Source organism: Zalophus californianus, chromosome 5 (assembly GCF_009762305.2).
Source record: "Zalophus californianus isolate mZalCal1 chromosome 5, mZalCal1.pri.v2, whole genome shotgun sequence".
NCBI classification, from domain to species: Eukaryota; Metazoa; Chordata; class Mammalia; order Carnivora; family Otariidae; genus Zalophus; species Zalophus californianus.
This window is the reverse complement of record NC_045599.1, coordinates 79,855,491-79,880,012: the sequence shown is the minus strand read 5'-3', so window position 1 is coordinate 79,880,012 and position 24,522 is coordinate 79,855,491. Positions and strand designations below refer to the sequence as shown.

The following is a 24,522-nucleotide window of genomic DNA, read 5'->3' as shown; positions in this document are numbered from 1 at the left end:
AAGCTCAAGGTCTGTGAATGCATTTCCAGGGCATCAAAGTGGCAACTTCTAAGAGCTTTGTGTCTATGCATATTTCCCCATTGGTACATATTTACTGGACATATTTTTCTACAAGAGACTTGCTTTATCTGTATGGAAGAAAAATTTTGAGACTGGAAACTTCCTTGATCAAAGATTTTTGTAAGGATCTTTGGAAATACCTTTAAATCTATGGTATCTGCTGTCACCGATACTTTGCAGCATTGTGCAAGCCTTGAAATATGGAATTCCCATGGCTTATTTGAAAAATTTCATTAGCAATACTTTTATCATACCTAACCTTTTAAAGTTCTCTTACATATTAGTGTCTAGCTTCCTCCAGTATTACGAACCTAAGAGTGAACTTTGATGTTGAACCTCCTGCAACACATCCTAAAAGTGTTTCAAATGCATTGGTCATGCTTTTGCTCCTTCTTGCTGCTCTTGAGCAATAACACTTCTCATGAGTTGTGTGATTTGGTTTTTGTCTTTCAGAATTGTTCTCTTGTCCAGTAATTTATCCCATGCTAACATAAAAATCAATTATCCATACTTTTGTTTTCATCATAAATATGTATATCTTACCATCTTTTTCAATCTAATTACTACTTTTGCATGAATAAGAATTGGTGGGGTAAAACTTGGAAAAACCTCTCAAAACTAAAATACCAAGTATACTTTGCCTAATGAAGAACAAAAATGTGCAAAACTAAACGTCCATACAAACCCAAGTCCACTTAGGCCATCTGTGGGTAGAGAGCAGCATGGCTTTGATCTTTTTAAGTTTTTAAATCAAAAGTTCTTAAGTGTGTAAACTTACGGGATTGGAATAGGTTCAGTGAGCTTTTCACATAGTACGAGAATGGGTAGAATAGGATCGTGTTCCAGGGTTTATTAGGAAATTTATCTGCTCTGAGAAACTTCCCTTGATTTCTGATCTAATGGGCAATTAATCTTCCTTTTGCTATTTCTTGAACTTAAAATTTGAGGGCTCTTTAAGCTATTAAAATCTTAAAGAGAATCATTAATGTTTTGGGAGAAAATCCAGAAAGAGAAGGGAGGGGTCCAGGAGTTAATCATCTATGGTGGAAGAGTTCCTTGTAATGAATTAAAGTATCACGTAGGGAGGAATCCTTTTATATACATTAACCTTTCTTTATAAAGATGCTACTGCTTTGCCATCTGTTTAACATTCATATTAAGCATTTTTTTTTCCTGATAGTGATGATAAATTTGCTCAAAATAGAATAAAATGCTGACAAGGGAAATTCTTTTTCGGTATTTCAGTATGAATTTAGCTCCACCTTAAAAGTTCATGAGCATTTTGGTATTAAATTGTCTTACATAAGCTAAGCATTTTAAATTGCCTACTTACATATAAGCCTGTTGCTAGTAACTTCATCTTTATTTTAGTTTATAATTTCATATTATAAACAACTCAGTATTGTCCTAATTACAAACAACGTGACATTGTCCTAAATATGGATTCTATGAAGATTAAAGTTACAATAAGGATTTAATTTGTTAAATATCTTTCAATATCCCATTAATTGACTCAGGAGTGCCTTGCAAAAGTATGTTAAACCTGTCATCAAAAATAGAGGTTTATAACTTTGCTTTTAATCTTTACCATAATCTTCAGCTGCTTCTTACCCCCTCACACATACCTGCCAAAGACAGATCAAGGGAACAGGAAAAGTTGGCTCTTTTATTTATTTATTTTTAAAGATTTTATTTATTTGACAGAGAGACAGTGAGAGGGAACACCAGCGGGTGGAGTGGGAGAGGGAGAAGCAGGCCTCCCGCTGAGGCAGAGCAGGGAGCCTGATGCGGGGCTCGATCCCAGGACCCTGAGATCATGACCCGAGCTGAAGGCAGCCGCTTAACCAGCTGAGCTACCCAGGCGCCCCAGAGTGGGCTCTTTTAAAATCTTTGGTCTTTCCTGAACTCTATATATATATGAACTGTCAAATGTATGTATCATTTTATTCATCCTTTGACATGTATATTTATTTAGTAGATAAGAGAACCCATCAGAAGTTAATCTTAGAGTTAGTTTTTATTACTTGGGATTTTGTCCTCATTTAACATTGTTTAATTTTAAAATGATGTTTAATTGTAATTCTAAAAGGTGAACTTACGATGTTTCTTCTTTCAGACAGTCTTTATCTCTTACAAGGTTCAGTAGTGGCAGATCATGACTACATTGGATTGCCTGAAATTCCAGTTGGAGCATACCAAGCAAATATTCTGGTAGAAGATGCAGCTATTGGCGTAGTCGATAATGAATTACTAACATCAAGCAAAGATCGTGAACTATTAGAATTTAGAAATGCCAAAATCTCTCCATTGATAGAAGATCATAGTACTCTTGAAAAGCAGACTTTCAGTCTGTTGGACTCTTCAAACCAAGTCCTTGAGTACTTAAGTTAGTAAATACCAAAATTCATGTAAAGTGCTTGGTTAGAAAGTGTAACTCCTTGAATCTTTATCTTTTCCATTTAAAAAAAAGTTGTATAGAAGTGTCTTAACACGCTCTGAATGACTAAATCCTGAAGGTTTATTTTATAACTATTAATTTATCTAAACTTGTGTCATGTTTGAACGTCAGTACATATATGTAAAGGCAAAGGAAGCATATAATATATGGAATTCACTTTTTCTTATGAAAATAGACTAGGCAAAGCATGATTGCTTCTTAGGAAGGAAACTAAATTCCAGCTCAAGACTATCAGGTCTTTCTCCGGTATTGGTACCATGTTTTCAGTTTAATTTGGGGGGGGGGAGAATATTTCTCCCCTTTAAAAAATAAGTTTGAACTGCCTAGAATGGGATTAATAAATATTTATTCAACTATAACAATGAATTAAGTGAAACTTGTTTGTGTCATTGGAACTTTTAAAAATACTATTGTAGGAAAGAATTTAGAGTTGTTTAATGGGCTCATAGGACATTGATAATTTCACCTTCTAGGCTCAGAATTCGTATCTGAATCTATATATTGGTTTGAAAACATTTGTGCATTTCCATAACATATATTAAAGTCAAAAGTACCTATTAATAAAATTTTTTTTCTGTAGTCGAGTAAATACTAATGATAAAATAAGTACTATCAGAGATTTTAAACTATAAGCTCTATGATATTTATAACTTTATTCAACAAATATTTGTTATAAAGCACTTTGATACTGTGGGAAAGTTAAAGGATGAGTTAGATGTGTGTCTTATCTTCATAAGGGGCTTACAGTCTGGTAAGGATTATAGACCATATAAGCCATGTATAACAAGTTACAAATTACACGCTAAATTCCATTAGAGAAGTACAAATAATATACCTAAGGAGTCAAAAAAAAGAGACGTTACTTCTAAATAGGAAACTTAGATTTATGCTTAAAAGGATCATTTGAGTTTGACCTTGAAGATGCACAGGATGTGATGAGAGAGTACAAAAGAATTAGAGGAAGAAAAATACTATAGTGATTCACAGAAAGCTTTTTGTTGTCTGCAGTGCCTCAGGTGTAAGGTGAAGTAGTAAGGTATGGGAAAATAAAGCTGAAAAGGGAAGCAGGAAACCTTGTGGGGGACTTTGAATACTGTTATGGATTGAATTGTGCACCTCCAGATTCCTGTGTTGAAGTCCTAAACTAGTACTTCATAATGTAACTTCATTTGGAAGTAAGGTTATTACAGATGTAAACATTAGTTAAGATGAGGTTATATTGGAGTAGAATGGGGTCCTAATCTAATATGACTGATGTCCTTATAAAAGGAAGAAATTTGGACATAGACTCAAGGACAATACCATGTGAAGAGGAAGGCAGGGATTGGGGTTATTCTTCTACAAGCCAAGGAATGCCAAAGATTACCATCAAACCACCTGGAACTAAGGAAGAGGCATAGAACGGATTCTTCCTACAGCCTTCAGAAGGAATCATCCCTTGTCAACATCTTCATCTCAGATTTGTAGCTCCCAGAACTGTGAGGCAATAAATAACCTTTTTTATAAGCAACCCAGTTTGTGATACTTTGTTATGACAGCCCTAGCAAAGTAATACAATACCTAGCTAAATTATTTTTTATTTTCTGAGGGTTTTTGAAGGTTTTTGTTTGGTTTTCGGTTTTGTTTTTTACTACTTTTTTTTTTTTTTTTTTAATGTAGGCTCTACACCCAACATGGGGCTTGAACTCAATACCCCAAATGAAGAGAGTCGCATGCTCCACCAACTGAGCCAGCCAGGAGCCTCAATTGAAAGTTTTTGTATAGGGAAGTGTCATTATCAGAACTACATTTTAGGAAGTTTAATCTGGCAGCTAATAGATTAGAGGAAAAGAAAAGAATGGGGATTCGTTGATAACAATTTTATAGTGATGACGAGTAATGGAAACCTAAACTATGCTGGTAGCATTATTAATGAATAGAGCATACCTTAAGATCTACAGAATATCTCACATTTTATGTATCAACCATACTGAACAGTGATAGGATACTGAAAATGGAAACCTGAGATATTGCAATTACTCATTTAAGAAGAAAGACTAAATTGTGTTTAATATAGGCTGAAGGGTAAATGATTGGAGGAAAAAAATACCAATCTGGGGCTTTATTTTATACCATAGACCCAAGTAAATTCCAGGTAGGATTCCAGAAAGAAACCTTAAGAAAGCATAGTGTCCCAAATAGTGATATCTGTCATGTTCCCATCAGCAGACCAAAGTTCATGATGGAGTCATATTGGACCCTCGATGGTAAATATAATTGGTGAAGTGTCCTTTTCTTAGCTTAAATGAAGTGACTTTCCTTCAATAATCATCTCATTCAAAATCAGCCTCTTTTTCATTATAAGAAGGTGATTAGTAATGAGTCTTTTATAATTACAATTTCTAAGCACTTTTAAAAAACCCTGCCTCAAATAGTTTCTGATCAAACAGATCTTTATCCTGTGTGTATGGATCATGGTGTGCTAGCTATGCTATGCCGTGTCTAGGGACCACCCCCAAATCTTAGTGACTAAACACAATGAAACTTTATTTCTTAGCCATATTCTTGGTTCATTAAGGGCTTGGTTCCATTTGTATCCTCCAAGATGCAGGCTGATAGAGCCTCACCTTGGAATACACCAGCCACCATGGCAAGGGGAGAACGTGGTGAACCCAGCACTAGCTATGAAAAGACTTGCTGTCACATTATGTACAAACCTTCCTACTCAAATTACGGTGGTCAAACCTAGTCATAATCTGCTAACAGGTACAGGTTTCTTTCTATGGCAATGGTACAAAAGTATTAAAGTTAGTGATGTTAGTTGCATAACTGAAAATACTAAAATCCTCTGAACTGTACACTATAAAAGGGTGAATTTTATGATATGAGAATTACACCTCAATAAAATTATTATAAAAAGAGTAGAAACCAGAGCTCAAAAAAAATGCTAGCCACACAGCCACACCTAACACCAAAGGATAGGTAAGTACAGTCTTATATTCCTGGAAGGAGAAAAACCGAAATAGTGGTAGATAACTATAATAGCTGCTGTACTTACCTTTGTTTACAAATTCTATCGTAGGCCATTTTGATGAATCATTTTTACTTCCTGATAGCCAATACAAGCTATTCAAATAAGCTGCTGATTTTGTTACTGAAATCTCGGGATTCTAATGTAGAGATTCCAAGTACAGATTGTAAGTAAGCAAATACACACCACAAAAAATCAACAAATTACATACATACACAGTCTTGTCTCTAATGTTTGCAGGGCCCTGTCAGTGAAAATGGAGGTCCACATCCCATATGTGTAAATAATCAGAAGTTATAAATGGCACTAACAAGCTGCTCCTACCTTGACAAAGATGCCTTCTTAAGGTCCCCAGAATTCTTGGACTCCTCAAGCCCTGCACTAATGAGTGGCAAAGCAGGGAGAGATGGACTCCGAGAGCCCTCCTTGTCCCAAGGACAGCCTATCCCAGCTCCTGCAGATGCATTGCCTGAGCAGTCCAGACCTTTGGAACGTGCTCGCCAGCTTCATCTGCCCTCCTAGGACGGACCAGGAAGGCCTTGGAAGAGGTTCTCCAGGTGAGAAGGGGCATGTCCCTGGGCTCTGTGGTCTTCTTGCCCTGTAGGGAGGGACATATGCTAGAGGGGGACAGAGCCTAGCCCTCAAGCAAATCCTCTTGCCTGGATTTCAGGGAGGTTTTCTATAAGTATATAGTAAAATTTTTACAGAATTCCAGAAATGTCTTTATGAGGTTTTGTATGCTACCTTGTGGTATACTTTTATGAACACATAAAAACATATAGTAGAAAATGGAGATGCTGAGGGCGCCTGGGTGTCTCAGTCGGTTAAGCGTCTGCCTTAGGCTCAGGTCATGGTCCCGGGATCAAGTCCCACATGGGGTTCCCTGCTCAGCGGGGAGTCTGCTTCTCCCTCTACCTCTGCTGCTCTCTCTCTGTCAAATAAATAAATAAAATCTTTAAAAAAAATGGAGATGCTGAGCTACAATAAAAGAGAAATATATATATATGCATATATATATATTTTAAAGATTTTATTTATTTATTTGACAGATCACAAGTAGGAAGACAGGCAGGCAGAGGGAAAGGGGAGAGGCAGGCTCCCCGCTGAGCACAGAGTCTGATGCAGGGCTCGATCCCAGGACCCTGGGATCATGACCTGAGCCAAAGGCAGACGCTTAACCAACTGAGCCACCCAGGCACCCCAAAAGAGAGATATATTTTAAATGAGAATAATATCTTGGCTTGAAAAGTTATTTTTAAATATGATTAACTTTTCCAGTGTAAAATTTTCTTATGTGACTGTCTAAAAAAAAAAGCAACTCGCTAAGATATATAAAAGAAAACTTAATATTATTTAGCTATGGGATTCATTCATGCACTCAAAAAAGATATGTATTAAATGCCTGCTCTACTCCAAGTACTGTTCTGGCCCTGAGGTTATATTAATGAGAAACAAAAATCCCTACCCTCCTAGAGCTTACATTCCAATAGGAAAGTAAAGTCGTACCCATAGTTCTTAATGAATACATTTCTTTACTTACATCCAATCTTAAAATCTCATTGGTAGCCTTTTGCACAGACATCTTGTTGGGATCCCTATGTTAAGCCTTAAAAAAAAAGTAAGTATTCTGCTTATTTTTGACTGTATAGAAAGTTGTAACAGTGTTTTGTTCACACATCTAAAAAGGACTGTGCCACTTCCAGTGGGAGTTTCTAACCAGTATAATCAGTAATTAAAAGAAAAAATAAGCATTTAAAAAGCAAACTTATTTCAAACTTTTGTTTTCTACAAGTGCTTTTATTATTCAGTGGGAAATGCTAGCCTTGTGCAGTGTTAACAATTAATGTTAAGCAGGCAAAGATCAATTCAGTGCCATCAAATTAAAAAGTACCTAAACTGGTAGCTTGCCCTGAGCTTGAGGCCCAGGCCAAATGACTCTTTTGCTTCCTCTAATCAATCCCTCAGTGTTCTCCTCACCCCCTTTCTTCCTTATGCCCATTAATGCTACTTCCTTTGTGTACTCACCCACAACTTGTTTAGAAGTTAAGTGGCACTGGGACCAGGGGACTTCCAATTTCTGACCACCTCATTGTTCAAACTTTGAAGGTCCTTGTGAGGAACACACAGGAAAGCCAATTCCTTGGCTGGGTGGGTAGCTGGAGGAGATCAGATAGCCAATGACAACTTCATTCCTCTCCCCTATATCTCAGTGAAGCCTCTGTTAGTTCTGAAAGGTCTCAGGAATTGAAGTGGAGAATGGAGGAGAAACTAAAGGAAAGGGCATCTGACTTTAATCCTTCCCCTGTACCATTTTCATATAGTGATGGAGAGAAAAATACTAAATGGAATGGTTCTCTTTCTCTAATACCATGTTTTTCTATTGCATCATAATACAAAATCTATAGTCTCTGAGCTTCTGAGCAGTATTTTGTTCTAGGTTTTGCTCTTTTTATTTAGAATTTCATCCTTACAAATCTATACATATACATTTTTCAATTTTATGTGGTAAATAAACAATGGTTGTAGTGGTGGTTTATGTGACTTGGTCATAGCTAGAAGTAAATCAGTGGCAAATCTGCCTAGGCTTTCAGAATAGGACCTAAAATCAGACCTCTGTTAAGCCATACTCATCACAAATTATGTTTAATAATCACTAATATTACCTGAGGTAATTAATATGTTATGGTTTGAAGAGGTAATGGCTTCTTTTTATGTAATGTTAAAAACACATAAAATCCTGTGCTCGCTTCAGCAGCACACATACTAAAAACCCATAAAATCCAGAAAATATATAAATATATTTAAAACTCATAATTCAAAAAAATTAAAAAAAATAAAAACTCTTATAATTCAACATACAAAATGACAATTTAAAAATGTGCAGAGGGGGCACCTGGGTGACACAGTGGGTTAAGCGTCTGCCTTTGGCTCAGGTCATGATCCCAGGGTCCTGGGATCAAGTCCCACATCGGGCTCCCCTGCTCTGCAGGGAACCTGCTTCTTCCTCTCCCTCCGCCTGCCACTCCCCCTGCTGTGCATTCTCTCTCTGTCAAATAAATAAAATCTTTAAAAAAAAATGTGCAGAGGACTCGATTATGCATTTCTCCAAAGATATACAAATGGCCAGAAAGCACAGGAAAAGATGCTCAACATCATTAGTAATTAGGGAAAAGCAAATCAAAACCGCAATGAGATACCACATCACATCTAGAATGACTGTAATATTTTTTAATGGAAAATAGCAAGTATTGATTAGAATGTAGACAAATTGGAACCCTTGTACATTGCTGATAGGAAGGTAAAATGATGCAGTCGTGGGGGAAACAGTTTGGCTGTTCTTCAAAAAGCTAGACGAATTACCATATGACCCAATAATTTCACTCCTAGGTATATAACCAAAGGAACTGAAAGCTGGGACTGGAAGAGATATTTGTACACCAGTGTTTATTGCAGCATTATTCACAATGGCCAAAAGGTGGAAACAACCCAAGTGTCCATCAACCAGTGAATGGATAAACAAAATGCAGTATATACATATGATGGAATATTATTTAGCTATCAAAAGGAATGGAGTTCTGAATAATGCTACTTCATCGACCGTTGAAGGCATTATTCTAAATGAAAGAAGCCAAACAAAAAGGACAAATATTGTATGATTTCACTTAATGAAATTTAAGAATAGGCAAATTTATAGAGACAGTAGATTAGTAGTTAACAGGGCCTAGGGGAGGGGGAAAGGAGAGTTAATGGTTAGTGATTACAAAGTTTCTATTTGAAGTGACGAAACGTTGGAAATAGTGGTGATGGTTGCACAGCATTGTGAATGTAATTAATGTCACTGAATGGTAGACTTCAAATGGTTAAAATGGCAACTTCTATATTATATATATTTTACCATAATTTACTGTAAAGTTAGTGATATACCAAAAATAATTAAAGTATTCACTTTAACTCGGTAAATTATATGCTATGTGAATTACATCTCATTAAAGCTGTTTTAAAAAATTTGTGGGATGCAGCTCAAATTGTCCTTAGAGGAAAATTTATGACTTATGTGCTTATATTGGAAAAAAAAATAAGGGTTATAAAGTAATGAGTTAAGCATCTAATTTAATGTGATATAAAAAGAACAAGTGAATAAGCCTAAAGAAAATAGAACGATTGAAATCATGAGGATAATAGAAATTAATGGAATAGAAAATGAACATATAATGACATGAACTGAGGCAAGATTTAGCAATTCTACTAAGAAAAAATAAATTAGGGAATTTATAAATAAACAATACTGTGAGGTAAAAAGGGTCAGAACCTGGTATGAGGCATATATTTAAAATATAGAGGATATTACAACTTTGTTTCAATAAACTTGAAACCTTAATATGGATAAATTCGAAAAAATTTAACTGGCAAAAGCGATTCAAGGGCGCCTGGGTGGCTCAGATGGTTAAGCATCTGCCTTCAGCTCAGGTCATGATCCCAGGGTCCTGGGATTGGGTCTCGCATCGAGCTCCCTGCTCAGAGGGGATCCTGCTTCTCCCTCTGCCTCTCTCTCTCTCTCTCTCTCTCTCTGTCTCTCACGAATAATAAAATCTTAAAAATAAGTGATTCAAAAAGAAATAATAAGCCAGATGATTTTACCAAACATTTATAACAAAATTTAAAGAACACATAGTATTACATCTTACACAAATTATTCAGTCTAGAAACAGAAAGAATACTCCTTAAATCTTGGCATGAGGGTGGCATAATCATAATAAAATCTGAAAAGGACAGAATGAGAAAGGAAAATAACAGGTTATTCTCTCACAAATATAGCAACTGATGAATCACTGAACTGTACCTCTGAAATTAATAATACACTATATGTTAGTTAATTGAATTAAAGTAAAATTTAAAAAATAAAAATAAATACAAAGACCTAAAAGAATTAAAAACTGAATACAGTGACATATAACAATATGCATTATGACCAATTGGGTAGATCCCCAAAATCTGGTTGATTTAGTGTTGGAAAAGCAATTTGTATAATTAATGGCTGCATTTCTAAGAGGCATGGCAAGAAAGAGATGAAACAAAAAATAGTTATAACTGAAGGAAATTTAAGGAACAGTTTAAAGAAGGATTAATGGACATCCCTTTGGTGACCAATAATAGCCAGGAACCTCTAGGAATGAAAGGGCAAGGAGAGGAAATGCTTAGTGAGAGTTGGAATTATGGAAGAGGGTTTAACCATCAGTATTCGTAGCCATAGAAGAATGCATCTTCTGTCAGAACCATAACAAGGCAGTACTGTGACCAATGAGGGCTACCACTCTCCCATCTCCTGCTGTTGCCTCTCATTTGTCAGCCTCCGTGAAAAGCCAGTGGCAAGGGAGCTTGGGGATGCAAGCAGTAAAAATAAGCCTTGTAGGGAATAGAGCAGTAAAGGACAAGGAATAGATTTGGGGTGTTCACTTTGAGAATAACCTGCTAAACAATATGATCAGAGGTAAAAAGGAAAGTTGTATAATCATCTAGTTGGCAAACTTCTGCAAAAGGCTAAATAGATAGTAAATATTTTTAGCTTTGCAGGCCATGGAACTACACATTTTTGCCATTGTAGTGTGAAAACAGCCATATGTACTAAACAAGTGTGTGTGGCTGTTTTCCAATAAAGCTTTATATTAAAAAAAATGTGGGCAGGATTTGAACTTTGGGGACACTAGTTTTAGACCCTGGATCTAGTATATGCAGAAAAAATATTTGCTGAATATTAACACCTATTTGAAATTTAAACAACAGCAACAAGAAACTCTTGGCAAACTCAAAAGAACATTTCCTTATCCTGATACAATATATGTTATTAAGAAAAAAAGCCCATAGTAAGCTTTATACTTAATGAAGAAAACATTGAAACTATTCTCTTTAAGATCATGAACAAGACAGGTATTGTATTGTATTGTATTGTATTGTATTGTACTGTATTGTATTGTATTGTATTGTATTGTATTGTATTGTATTGTATTGTATTGTATTGTATTAGGTGCTCTAGCCAGTATATTAGGGCAAGAAAAAAGAAAAGTCATAAGGATTACAAAGAAAACTAGTATTTGCGATAGAAATCATTGTCCATATAAAGAATTAATATAAATCAATATGAAAAAGACAACCTAATATAAAAATGGGCAAAAGTCTTGAACAGGTTACAAAGAAAACTAGTATTTGCAATAGAAATCATTGTCCATATAAAGAATTAATATAAATCAATATGAAAAAGACTACCTAATATAAAAATGGGCAAAAGTCTTGAACAGGTACTTCATAGGAGAGAAAAGTGAACATGAGTAGCCCCTGCAAATATCTTTTGTTTGCCCCTACATACCAACTTCACATTCTTCACCCCGTGCTCTGTCCAGGATCCTGGCAACAGCAGAGTTCCCATTCCCTTTGACTTCCAGTTGGATTTAGCCAATAGGGATTCCTGACAGAAGATCAGAAGGAGGGAGGAGAATGAAGTTGAGATATTTTTTCTCCTTGATCACTTCCTCACTCTAGCTATTTCTTTTAACCAAAGGTTCCTGCTTTGTACGGCTATTCTATGTTTTCAGTAACCTTTTCCTCCTCTTGTCCTTTTGGGTGTAGGAGTGGAAATAACTCTATTGTGGACAGACTGGATTCTCCTACACTCCATGCACATCTTTGTACTTAGTTCCTTTGATTATCCTAACTTGTCATTTGTTCCCTTTTGGAATCCTGATACAGTTGATCAACATCCTAAAGATGCTCAGTCTCATTAACAGCCATAAAAAATGCAGGTCAAAACCATTATTAAAGATGATTTAAAACCTACCATATTGGGAATAATTAAAAACATCAGCAAGGATATAGAGCAGATAATACAGTTATACATAATTGGTGAGTGTATCAATTGAAACAACTATTTTGGAAAAACAATTTAGCATTATGTAGCGAAGCTGAAGATGCACAAGTCTATAATCCAGCAATTCTGTGCCAAGAGCTATGTTCAAGAGTATTTATAAGAGGATTTATTTTTTTTTGTAATAGCAAAACATTGGAAACACCATAGATATCCATCAATAGAATGGATAAATAAATTGTGACATATTCATACAATAGAATACTAAATGGCAGTGAAAATGAGTAAGTTAGTTACAGCTACATAAAAAAAAAAGGCATGGATTAAGTCAGAAACACATTAGGGAGCAGAAAAATCAACATAGAAGAAGGTGACACATGGGCAAAGTTTTGAATGAAATGAGAAAAGGAGCCATATGTATACCTGGGGGAAGAACATTCCAGAGAAAAGAAATAGCAAGTGCAAAGATGCTGCAGTGTTTCTGTGTCTGGTGTTTTGAGGAATAAGAAGGGGCCCAGGAGACCTAGAACAGAGTAAAGGGGAGTATAGCAGGAGATCACAGAGAATAGGGGGTAGAATAAATTCTTTCCGCCCATGTAGGCCATTGTATGAACTCTGTTTTTAGTTTTTATTTTTTTTATTTTTAAAGATTTTATTTATTTGACAGTGAGAGACACGGCAAGAGAGGAAACACCAGCAGGAGGAGTGGGAGAGGGAGAAGCAGGCTTCCCACGGAGCAGGGAGCCCAATGCAAGGCTCCATCCCAGGATCCTGGGATCATGACCTGAGCCGAAGGCAGAGGCTTAACCGACTGAGCCACCCAGGTGCCCCTGTTTTTAGTTTAATATGGGAGTTCTCTGAAAGTGTTTGAGAAAAGTGACATTATCTGACTTATTTTTTTAGATAATCACTCTGGAAGCTGGAATGGGAATGGGCAGAGAAAGCACATTGGAATACTGGTTATGAGGTTGTAGTAATTCAGGGGAGAGATGATGATGGCACTGATAGCAGTAGAGGTAGTGAGAAATGGTTAGTATTGGTTATATTTTGAAGGTAAATGGGATTTGCTGACACTGGAAATAGCTGTTTAGAGGAAGAAGGGAATCTATGAGGACTCTAAACTTTTTAGACTTACAGGACTGGAAGCTACTGAGTTGAGGAAGACTAGGAAGAACAGGTTTGGGGAAGAAAAAAGATGTTCAGTTGAAACATGTTGAGTTCAAGATGCTTGTTATACGTTCAAGTAAATCTGTTGGGTAGATATTTGGATATGAGTCTGGAGTTCAGGGAATAGGAATTCAGCATTCATTTATGCACAGTTCAGAATTCTCCAAAATACAACTTTAATTCATACGTGTCCCTTTGGAGAGGCCAAGACGTTCTCTTTGCTACAGAGATCTGTACTTGCCATTTACCTGCCACATTTCTTGTTAGTCATTGCTGAGGTAGCCATCCAAAGCATCTGGTGACTGATTCTACATACTCTGTGGCATTATTTATATTACCTGGCCAATCAAACAGATGCTCAAGCAAGGTTCCTAGCTCTATGAATGATGGTAGCTGAGCATTTGGCCCCCTTCTGCCTTTTGATGGCTATAGCTACAATAAAGGAGCTACAAATAAACCATGCAAGTTCTCAAGATCTCATTCTCTCTTTTTTTTTTTTAAAGATTTTATTTATTTATTTGAGAGAGAGAATGAGAGAGAGAGAGCATGAGACAGGGGAGGGTCAGAGGGAGAAGCAGACTCCCTGCTGAGCAGGGAGCCCGATGTGGGACTCGATCCCGGGACTCCAGGATCATGACCTGAGCTGAAGGCAGTCGCTCAACCAACTGAGCCACCCAGGCGCCCCCCAAGATCTCATTCTCATTGGCCAGTAGCAACTCAATGAGACAGAACATTAGTCTCTGCAGGAACGTATTATTTTGCAATCACATAGCACTTTGTCTTTGCTAAGGAATTTACAATCCGGTGTAATTTATATAGAATATCACTTTCCTATTTTTACCTGAGCTTTCAGTTTGAAAATTAGAGAACTTTTTTTTTTTTTTTCCAGAATGAGAATCAGAAATTCTTAGGATATGTCCTTTCCTACCTCACAAACTTGAAGTTATTAGCCTTTAATTCTTAATCTTCTTTTGAATTCTGGTCAGTTCAAAGTCTTAGCATAGTATATAATTTTACTAAGATACCTAAATTGCCAGGGTCATTGGGATACAGGGCTTTGCTGAAGCAATATGACATTTTAGTTCACTCAGAGAAGAATCTGTGTTTGGCTCCAGCAGTAAAGAGTTTTATTCCAACTGTAATGAAAGACTGGTCACGTGTAAGCAGGGAAGACAGAATGGGCACTGAAGGTAGTGAAGGAGTAGAAAGCTGAATGTTTTCTGTTCTCTTCCCACATCTGTTCAGTTCTTTCCATAGCTAGCTTCACATCTCTCCCTTCTGGGAGGCCTTCTGTCTTTTAGGTTTTGAATGTCACAGACTGAGGCTCCCTGAGCTGAGGAATCCAAAGTAGGCAGTGGATCTATCTGATGGTGAGATTGGGGGCTAGGGGGGGCACAGCAAGAGGACAGGGACAGCACCAGGCAGAGAAATTCTGCTGTGGGACACAGACTTCCACACACAACAAAGATGTTCCCATATCTGTGGGCCTGTACCTAAGCAAGGAAGGCAGTGTTGCAGGACACCTTGGGGAAGGGTAGAGAGCTGGCCTAAGCAGGACATCTGAAGGGCATTTTCACCAGTGTGAAGCTAGGGAATTCATTAGTGAGGCCCCTGGTAGGGGTAGGAATGATTCATTATTTGAAGGAGCTATGACTCTGTTTTGGAAGACAAGAAGCCATTTCTACATGGCCCAGCTGTGACTGGGAGTTTTCAGGCTTTGAGGATGGCTGTGGTTTACCAGGCTTGAATATAATTGTGTGTGTGTGTGTGTGTGTGTGTGTGTAAAATTAACATACCATAAAATTCACTCATTTAAAGTGAAAATTCAGTGGTTTTTAGTATTCATAGAGTTATGATTTTAATCATTTAATGCAGGAAATTTAATTGTAAACAACTTGAAACCAGCCATGCTGCCAGCCACACTCTGGTATTCTTCCACAGAATCCATGCCTACCTCTTCCTCATCTTTCTCCAGAGCTGCCAGGTTCTCCTGGGCCTCAGAGACCTCTCCTTCCTACATGCCTTCCCCCATTTACAATGTATAAATGTTCATTTTGCCTTCGTGAGATCAAACTTATGGTTCAGGCAGGCTCAGACCTCAGCCATGGCATGGTGTTGCTCAGTATATATACACTTTGTTGCTCTTTGGCCAGGTCTCCCCTGGGGATGACAATTGGAGAGCTGATAGTTGATGCCCACTTTAAATCTAGTTGGACAACATCCACACACTGGGAGGTGCACTTCATCCTGATGCTGGTAAAGGCTGTGTTGACATTGGTGTATCCCCCCCCACACCCCGATACCACACGCTGCAAACCATATACTTGCTGTGGCAAGGGTCATACTTGGCCATTTGACTGGCTGGTTTGAAGCAGGCATTGGTGACCTTGGCCGCAGACAGCTGCTCATCATAGGCCTTAGCTGAGATGCTTGGGAGTAGGTGGCCCAGGGAAAGTGGATATGGGGGTATGGGGCCAGGTTGATTAGGAATTCTGTCAAATTCACATTCAGGGTACTGTCAAATTGCAGAGAGGTGGTCATGGTGGACACAATCTGCCAATCAAATGATTGAGAGTGGTGTGTATGATATCCAGGTTGCGTTGACATATGTCATAGATGGCTTCCTGGGTGACCATGAAGGCACAGTGAGAATGATCCAGGGTCATGTGGGTGATCAGGAAGGAATTGTAGGGCTCCACCATTGCTGTGGAAACCCGGAGGACCGGCAAATTTGAGTTTGGACTTCTTGCCATAGACCACCAAGAACTGTTTCATGAGCAGGGGCACAAACCCAGAGCTGGTGCTGCCCCCAAAGCTGTGGAAGATGAGCAAGTCCCATAGCCCTGTACATGGATCTGCCAGTTTTCAGATCCAGTCCAGGTCAACAGTCTCCTTGCCAATGATGTAATGGCCTTTGGCATCATTATTGCCTGTGTCTTCTTTCCCAAGGATCAATACCAAGTACCCATTTTTTTTCTTTTTACTTTTCTGAACCTAATTTTAATTTTCTCTTATTTCTTAAAATGGCAATAGGTTAACGAAATATGCAAATGATTTTGAGTGACATTATATATGTTTATTTTTGCCTCCTTAACTGCTCATATAAAAAAAAGTAACTAAACAATTTCATGGTTTCTGTTCTTTGGTTCGAGAATAGTGACTCCATTGGCAGAGGACATGGATACTGTCAGTGATACCTGATGTTACAGATCTTTTCAAATACCTGGGTGCTTGGCATGATGTGGACATGAAAACTGGATGACTGGCAGCATTTTAAATTATTCTTCTTAAAGACACAGCCATCATTCACTGAATAGCCCCTTTTATGAGTGTGTAAATCCATGCAAATTTTTACTGTTTTACCACCAGATGTCAGCCATTCACTACACTGGTAATAACTACCCTGAAGAACTCTTTATGAGAAATCTATGTGGATGTCACCTTCATCTCTCCTTCCCTCTCTCACCCCTTCCTGCTATGACTGTCAGTCTGTCTTTCGATCAATTATCAGTTGACCTATTATTTATTTATTTACTTATAATGCATATTTATTCTAATCTATCTAAATAATGAAAGGGATACACTAGATATTTTAAGAAAACGAACACAATATAGGGTTTCAATATTGTCATATGCAGTGTGAAAATGACACTAAAATGTTTTCTAAACTTTGGTCTGGAATTCAGGCTCTTTTCCACCCAGGAACTTTGGGACCAATGCAATTATTTTGCAGCCTTTGTTTCAGAACACACTTTCAACTGTCACCCAGAACCTTTACTTTTTGGAATTTTTATTAGATTCTTGTTGTTACTCTGCAATTATATCTTTACTGGAAGTGTTATTAACTATATATTGAACAAACTATGCAATATTTGATTTTTAGAGAAGCTCTAAGGTGGTTAAAAAGCTAATTAACTATGGAAGAACTATGCAGAAAGAATTTTCTCCTACCAACAACTTCCATTTAATTTTTTTCTATTAAATGCCTTTTTGAGCATTAACATATACCTCCTATGTTCCCTGACTACAAACTTTATCCGGTGCCTGGCTCTACTTTCATCACCAAGCTTAATACAATGAATGTATGCTTTCTTCCCCTCAATACTGTGAGCTATTTGAGTTTTGGGAGCTTAGCAGGTATCTACTGGTAAATGATTTTTATTCTTTAAACTTATATTACAGCTAACCTATAGTGGATTGTTGGTTACCTCCTCAGCAACCATTTTCTCCTATCTCTCTTTCCTATCTGAATTTTGTTTAGGTGTCTAGCACTTCTCTTTTGGAGCCATGGAACTTAGGGAAAGTTCATTCCACCAAGCTTCAAACATGGGCCTGAGTGGTGTAAAAATAATCCCATACCCTTTGCTAATAGCTCAGAAATTACCATGGCCATAGGAGGTCTAAGGAAAACTTTCCTCACTCCTAAAAGAGTGGAATACAAGGACTGATGGATATATCTTTGCAAATCTATTGTTATTTCTGAAAAAGAAAACACTATTGTTCTTGTATTTCTGAATCTTTTTGTGGGGGGTGATATAGATACAGGGAAAGTAGGGGAGGCTCTCTCAAATTTTCAGACACCTACCAGAGACACTTTCATATCACATAGAAAGAACATTCTAGAGTATGAACCAACATAGAGGAAAACAGCTGAAGGCAAGACAGAGAGAGAGAGAGATCTGATGTTATTTTTTGTGTCCCTAGGTCCTCTTTAATGAGACGATGAACCAATAAATTTCTTTCTTATTTTACACAATTATACTCAGTGAGATAAGAATTTTGATAGGGGACAACTGTTAGGCATCTGGGAAAATGTCTAGAAGCTGGAAAGACAGTAAGAACATGGCCATTTGAGAAAGAAATCAAATGTGGCTTCTTGGAGTGGGGATGATGAGGTGACTTGGGGTGGGCGTGGGGGGAGCTATGATGAGGCTGGAGAAGTTAGCAGCCCCTGGGGCCAGAAGTCTTAGTGGTGTTCACCATGCTTTTCTAAGCTGAAACAAAATTCAGAGCCTTAGTGAAATTCTTAAAGATTTCTGTGAATTTTATGACTGTTGGGAAATATAATAAATTAGACTTCATCACAATTAAAAACCCTTTGAAAAACAAGGTTCAGAGAATGAAAAGCTATAACTCATATACTGGGATAAAATATTTACAAATCATGGCGCCTGGGTGGCTCAGTCAGTTAAGCTTCTGACTCCTGATTTTGGCTCAGGTCATGAGATTGAACCCCACCCAGCACGGAATCTGCTTGTCCCTCTTCCTCTGCTCCTCCCCCAACTCGCTCTCTTGCGTTCTCTCTCAAATACATAAGTAAGTAAAATCTTAAAAAAAAAGACTTTTAAAAAATATTTGCAGATCAAATATCTGATAAGGGACATTTATCATGTATATATATATATGATAACTATATATATATACATATATAGTATTATTTTACATATAAATAACACCCCATTTTCTAAGAATTTGGACTAACGAGATTTTTTTACAAGGATAATTTGTTTTCTTTGTCCTATTCAATAATTATTTTTTACTTTTACTAACAGTCGAGTAAATTCATATGCAATAAAATGAAGTATATCAAATGTAGTTAAATCCAAATTACTCCTAATGGTTTTGAAACCCTTCTTGTTGAGCCAGCTTGGCTTTCCAGCCCTTCCACCGCTGCACCCCTAAACTACCCTGAGCTGTAGCCATATTGCTAATCCCCTAATATGACCAGCATTGTCCCTCAGTTCTCCTCTCTCTTACTCAAATATCACTTTCTTTACGAAAACTCTGTTCTTCTGTCAGAAGTTTGATAGCATTTTGCATGTGTTCCTCTTATGCCTTATACTGCAATTATTGGTGGGCTTATTCTAGTTCCCTTGCTAGCTTACAAACCCTCAAAGGCAAGACTATGCCTTTTTTATCTTTGCATTTTGCACATACCAAAGCTTAATCAGTCTGTTGAATGAATCCTTTCCCTTTTCATTTATTTAATTTTTATTGGATTACCCGGGTACACACTTTCTGACAGATGTGAGAATCATAGTAACATTTTTAGGAAAGGAACCATTCCTTTTTAATGAAGGCCAGACAATTCTCAGAACAAGGCCCTAGAAATTTGAAATTCTTAAAGATTTCTGTGACTTCTGGGAAAGATAATGATGTAAGAGAAAATAAATGGAAAAAATCAAAGTTCCAGGAATTAAATAAACCTAAAGAGGCTTTGCGATTAGTAAAACTAGACTGGCCAATGCCTTTCTTTGGTTCTTACTTAAAAAAAAAAAATTATCTATAAATGTATGTGATAGGGTATGGAGCCAGAGATTACATTTCTGTTTTTCTCTTCTTTTAATAAGAAAAAAGAGGAAACGATGTACACACCACTACAGTGTAAATCCCAGGAGAGCTGGGATATTGCCTTTCACCACTGTGTCCCCAGAATTTGAGTTGTTTGCTTGTTAGACATTCAGAAGTGCTTACTAAATGACAAATAGTTTTCAGAAATTACTTCTGAATCATGGAAGGAAGTTTCTCTGGCTAGGTCAGGTTGGGACAATTAAGGCTCACCAGGGAGTCTCTCTTAGAAAGGGATAGATGACCAACGGTTGGTCCCCATACCTGGTAAAGAAGGGCTGATGGATTATTCACAGTAGCCAAGATGTGGAAACAAATAAATGTGCACTGACTGATGAAGGGATAAAGTAAATGTGGTATGAATACACAATGGAATACTATTCAGCCTCAAAAAAAGAAGGAAATTCTGCCGTTTGCAATATCATGGATAAATCTGGAGGGCATTATGCTAAGTAAAATAAGCCAGTCACAGAAGGACAAATTTTGAATGATTCCATGTAAAGAAGTATCTAAAATAGTCAGACTCACAAAGTGGAGTGTACAATGGTGGTTGTTAGGGATTAGGGGGAGGAGGAAATGGCACGTTGCTCTTCAGCATCTAGTTTCAGTTACACAAGATGAGTAAGTTCTAGAGATCTGTTCAACACTGTCTTTAGATAGCAATACTGTGTCATATATACAAATTTTCTTAAGAGGGTAGATCCCATGTTAAGTGTTCTTACCACATTAAAAAAAGAAAAAGAAGAAGAAGAAGGGCTAATGGAACTCTGTGAGTTTTGAAAGTTTGAGAGGACGAACTCCTGACCTCTAGTATGGATCATAGGGAGGGAAGGAGGTGATGGTTCTGTGTCTGTGGCACAGATACAAGGATCAGCCCTGACCCAGGACTTTTGGGCCTGTCAGCATCTGAGAAGGTGGCTGTATGTGTGAACTAAAAATGCCCAGCACTAAATATTTTGGCACTCAAAGGCCAACTGTAACAATCTTGGGAAGTGGTCTGGATTGGGGCAGCCTCGGGGCAGCTGGGGACAACAGCTCTTAGGACTGGTATAGAAGACAGTATTCAACAGTGACATTATGAGGCAGCAAGAAGCAATTGCAGTGTGGACAACTCAGACTTGAACATGACCCTCCTACATCTGCAAACCTACTGATTCCATGCTCCATTTTCTCCTTTTGGGATCTGGATTTTTCTTCAGAGAAGGAAAGGATAGGGAAGTCAATCATCAAAAGGTTGATAGCTGACTTTCTATCAGTAAGAAAGATAAGGATCTGAGCAGTTAAGTAGGATAATAAAAGGCATCTGACCATATTTGTGCCATTAGTTTCGGGAATGTATCATATTAATTGTAAATAAAATGAGGGGATTATTTTATGCTCTTGAGTAGATGCTACCAATATTTACTGGGGTGAGAGTAAGACTCAGTCATTTATAGAAGAATGCCAGACAAAATAATACAATTAGAAAATCATTATTGTTTAAGAACTCCCCCAAAATTATAGATTCAGGAAAAGATCATCAATGGGTACAAAAACCATTGGGTACAAATTTGTTGGCGAATAGGTTCACATGGTCTTAAAAATGTTTTCTCTCAGAAACACTTTCTATAGACAAAGTAGAAATGGAACATATATAATGGGGAAATTTGTTGGACATAATTTTATTTTATTTATTTTTTTAAAGATTTTATTTATTAGAGAGAGAGAGCATGAATTTGGGGGGACAAAGGGAAAGGGAGAGGCAGACTCCCCTCTGAGCAGGGGGCTGGATGCAGGGCTCGATCCCAGGACCCTGAAATCATGACCTGAGGTGAAGGCAGACGCTGAACCGACTGACCCACCCAGGTGCCCTGGACATTGTTTTACTTAAGTGATCACATGATCAAATGTAGTGATCATAACCAATAATGGGGCAAACTGACACTGAGTACCTCCTAATATGAGGCAGTGGGAGGTAGGCATCATCACAGTTATAAATCAATCATGGGGAAAAAGATGAAGTTACAGTGGGAGCCTTTGTGCAAAATGATTGGCCTGGACTATCATAAGGCAGTTGCCTTATCTCTTTTATTGATTGAAAGTCACCTGTTTCCATCAAACTTAGATGAGTAGAAATCATAGTATAAAATACAGCTTGTAGGTCTCAAATCTTTGCTCTTGGTTTTTTATATATTTTTGATTGTCATTATTATTGTGACAGGTCCAAACTGAACATTTTCTTCTTGTATTCAGTATTGTTTCTGGGAATTTGAGATTATCTTCATTTATACACTGGTACAGACTTAATCACTTAATATCCCTTTTTAATGTAATAATTTAAACACCACACAAATAGCCATTTCAGTAAACCTCTTTATCTAAGAAACATAACGTTAGTGCCTATCTTCTATCTTTTCTTACCAGAATCTACCCTTATTCAACTGGCAATAATATCTGAAGTTTTCTTGGGGAAGCAAATTGTCTATAAATCATCAGTGTTGTTACTATGGGATGTGACTCTGCCCTGGTTCTATGTATCACACTTTCCCGGCCTAGGGTGATTGGTTCTAAAGTTGCACAGGAATCAAATCAGGGCAGTCAATGTATTGGAACTCTTTAGAAAGAGAAGATATCTTCCTCAGAGTTAATGCTAGTAGGATTTAAACTCAGAGCTGCTGGTTGCCACCTTTATTACTATATGGGTGGAGAGTGTGCATGAAAATGAGTCCTATATAGAAGAAAGACAAACTGAGGGATGAAGGGAGGCAAATTACTGATAGCATCTTCTGAGTCTCTGGATCTAGCCATGCCTGAGCTTTTCAGTTAGGTGAATTAATAAATAATACTACTCTATCTTGATAAATTATTAATTTTTGATTATTATTTTCATTATTATCATTATTAATTTTTAATAAGAATTGTTCTTAAAACTGAGTTGTGATTTATGACTAAAGAAATCTCATACAATGGTATATAATCAGATCTAGTACTTGGAATTTCAGAACTTTCTCCTCTTAACCCAGTGTTCTTTCCAAACTCAATATTGGCTAAGACTGGGCTGCACTGTTGAATAAAACTACCTCTTTATCTGGAAGTTAGTTCTAAGAACCAGTGCATTTGTGCTGTTCCATCCATTTGCATGCTTACTTCAGTTCCTGGACAATATATATTTTTAAAGACATGGAGAATGATATTAGTATAGTAGAGGAAATAAACAGAGCATTCTCAAGGGACTGGTTTATTCAGGTTACGTATGTATGTGTGTAGGACGAAATGCATTTTTGCTCAGACATGAAAAGGGTTCTCTCTTTTATTGTCAAACTTGTTTTTATAAACTCGTCTATTTCATATTCTTTCTTCATATGTCTAAACTTGAGCAGTCTATTATCAAGTCTTCATTGGTAAATCCCTTCCCTGTGATGGTACAGTGTGTACTCAGTTTTGGAGCACAGAAAATACTTGTTTCTTGTTTTGTACCTTTAGTTTAGATATATGAGCGACATCTTTGTGCTTTGGTGTTTCAAAAATCTTAAGGCTATAAGGAGGAGTCACATTTACCATCATCAATGTAGTCTCTAGAATGAATATGCTCTCTTAATTAAATCATGATGCAGGAAAAACACACCAAATTTATCTGGTGGATTCTTGCCTTTAGGTGTGATTTAAAAAGAGAAAATAAGACTAGCATGGCGGCCTGTGGAGGACATCACTTGTATTTTGACTTTGGGATAATCAGTGTTAAGGGAACTGAGGAAGAAGTTGCTGGTAGGTAAGTTCTGGCTGTGAAGATAATTTGCACATGTGGTTTTTGTGATGTGGCTTTGAGGAAGTGGGGTCAATGATTTCCAGGCCTCTCACGCTACAGAGACCATATATTTGAGAAAATGGCTTTGTGTGCCTAATAATTGTTTTAAGGCTTAGCTACTCTCTGTAGGACTGTATTTCCTGGAAATGGTCTGTAGAACACCTGGGTCCAAATCACCGGGGGTGCTTCTTAAAAATCTGGGCCCCACCCAATGTAGTGAATCAGAAACTCTGGGAATGGGACCAAGAGTCAGTCCTCTTAAAATAAGTACCCATGGTTGATACTTATATTTACTGAAGTCTGAGAAGTATGCTATAGGCAACATCAATTTTGACTTACATCAACTTTGAGCTACTAGGTAGATGACAGTCTGGGCAATAAGCCCTAAAACCAAATCTGTGGCTTCCCTTGTCATCCAGCTACTTAAATATTCAATTTGAAAATATTCAAAATAATCCAATTTATATAACATTTGAGTGAAAGTTTAAAGATGAATGGGAATTTTGAAAGAGAATATGCTGATTGAATAAACTAAGAAGAAAGTTTAGAACAAAAGATTTTATGCATATGGTAATTCAGGGTCAATTCAGTGAATGACAAAGCTATTTTACCTCCCCCAAATAATACTCTCTGGATAATTTAATGTAAAAAAAAAAAAAAAAATCAAAGCCCCGCTGTTTCTCTTTGCCTTTTTAATAAGTCAATTATGCCTATTTTAATTATCCAATTTAGAACATTGAACAATTAAGGTAGTCAGATCTTGGTACTAATGATCAAATCAAAATACCCCAGACCCCATCTTCTCTCTCCAAACATTTGTAAACCATAATTTATGTGAA

General features: G+C 37.2%; 1 protein-coding gene across 6 annotated transcripts in view; it reads left to right on the top strand.

Moving 5' to 3' along the window:
- Window positions 1-24,522, top strand: part of GIN1 (gypsy retrotransposon integrase 1) — a 65,904-nt gene that overhangs the window by 24,270 nt on the left and 17,112 nt on the right. For 3 of the 6 annotated variants that reach the window (XM_027605780.2, XM_027605781.2, XM_027605784.2), the window contains one exon: window positions 2,177-4,021. The exons of 2 other annotated variants lie outside the window; for them this stretch is intronic. In XM_027605780.2, coding sequence (XP_027461581.1) covers window positions 2,177-2,451 — 275 coding nt within the window. In that variant the 3' untranslated portion in view covers window positions 2,452-4,021. Of the gene's footprint in view, window positions 1-2,176; window positions 4,022-24,522 lie in introns of those variants that run through there. One more of the 6 variants, XM_027605782.1, reaches the window with a different exon arrangement.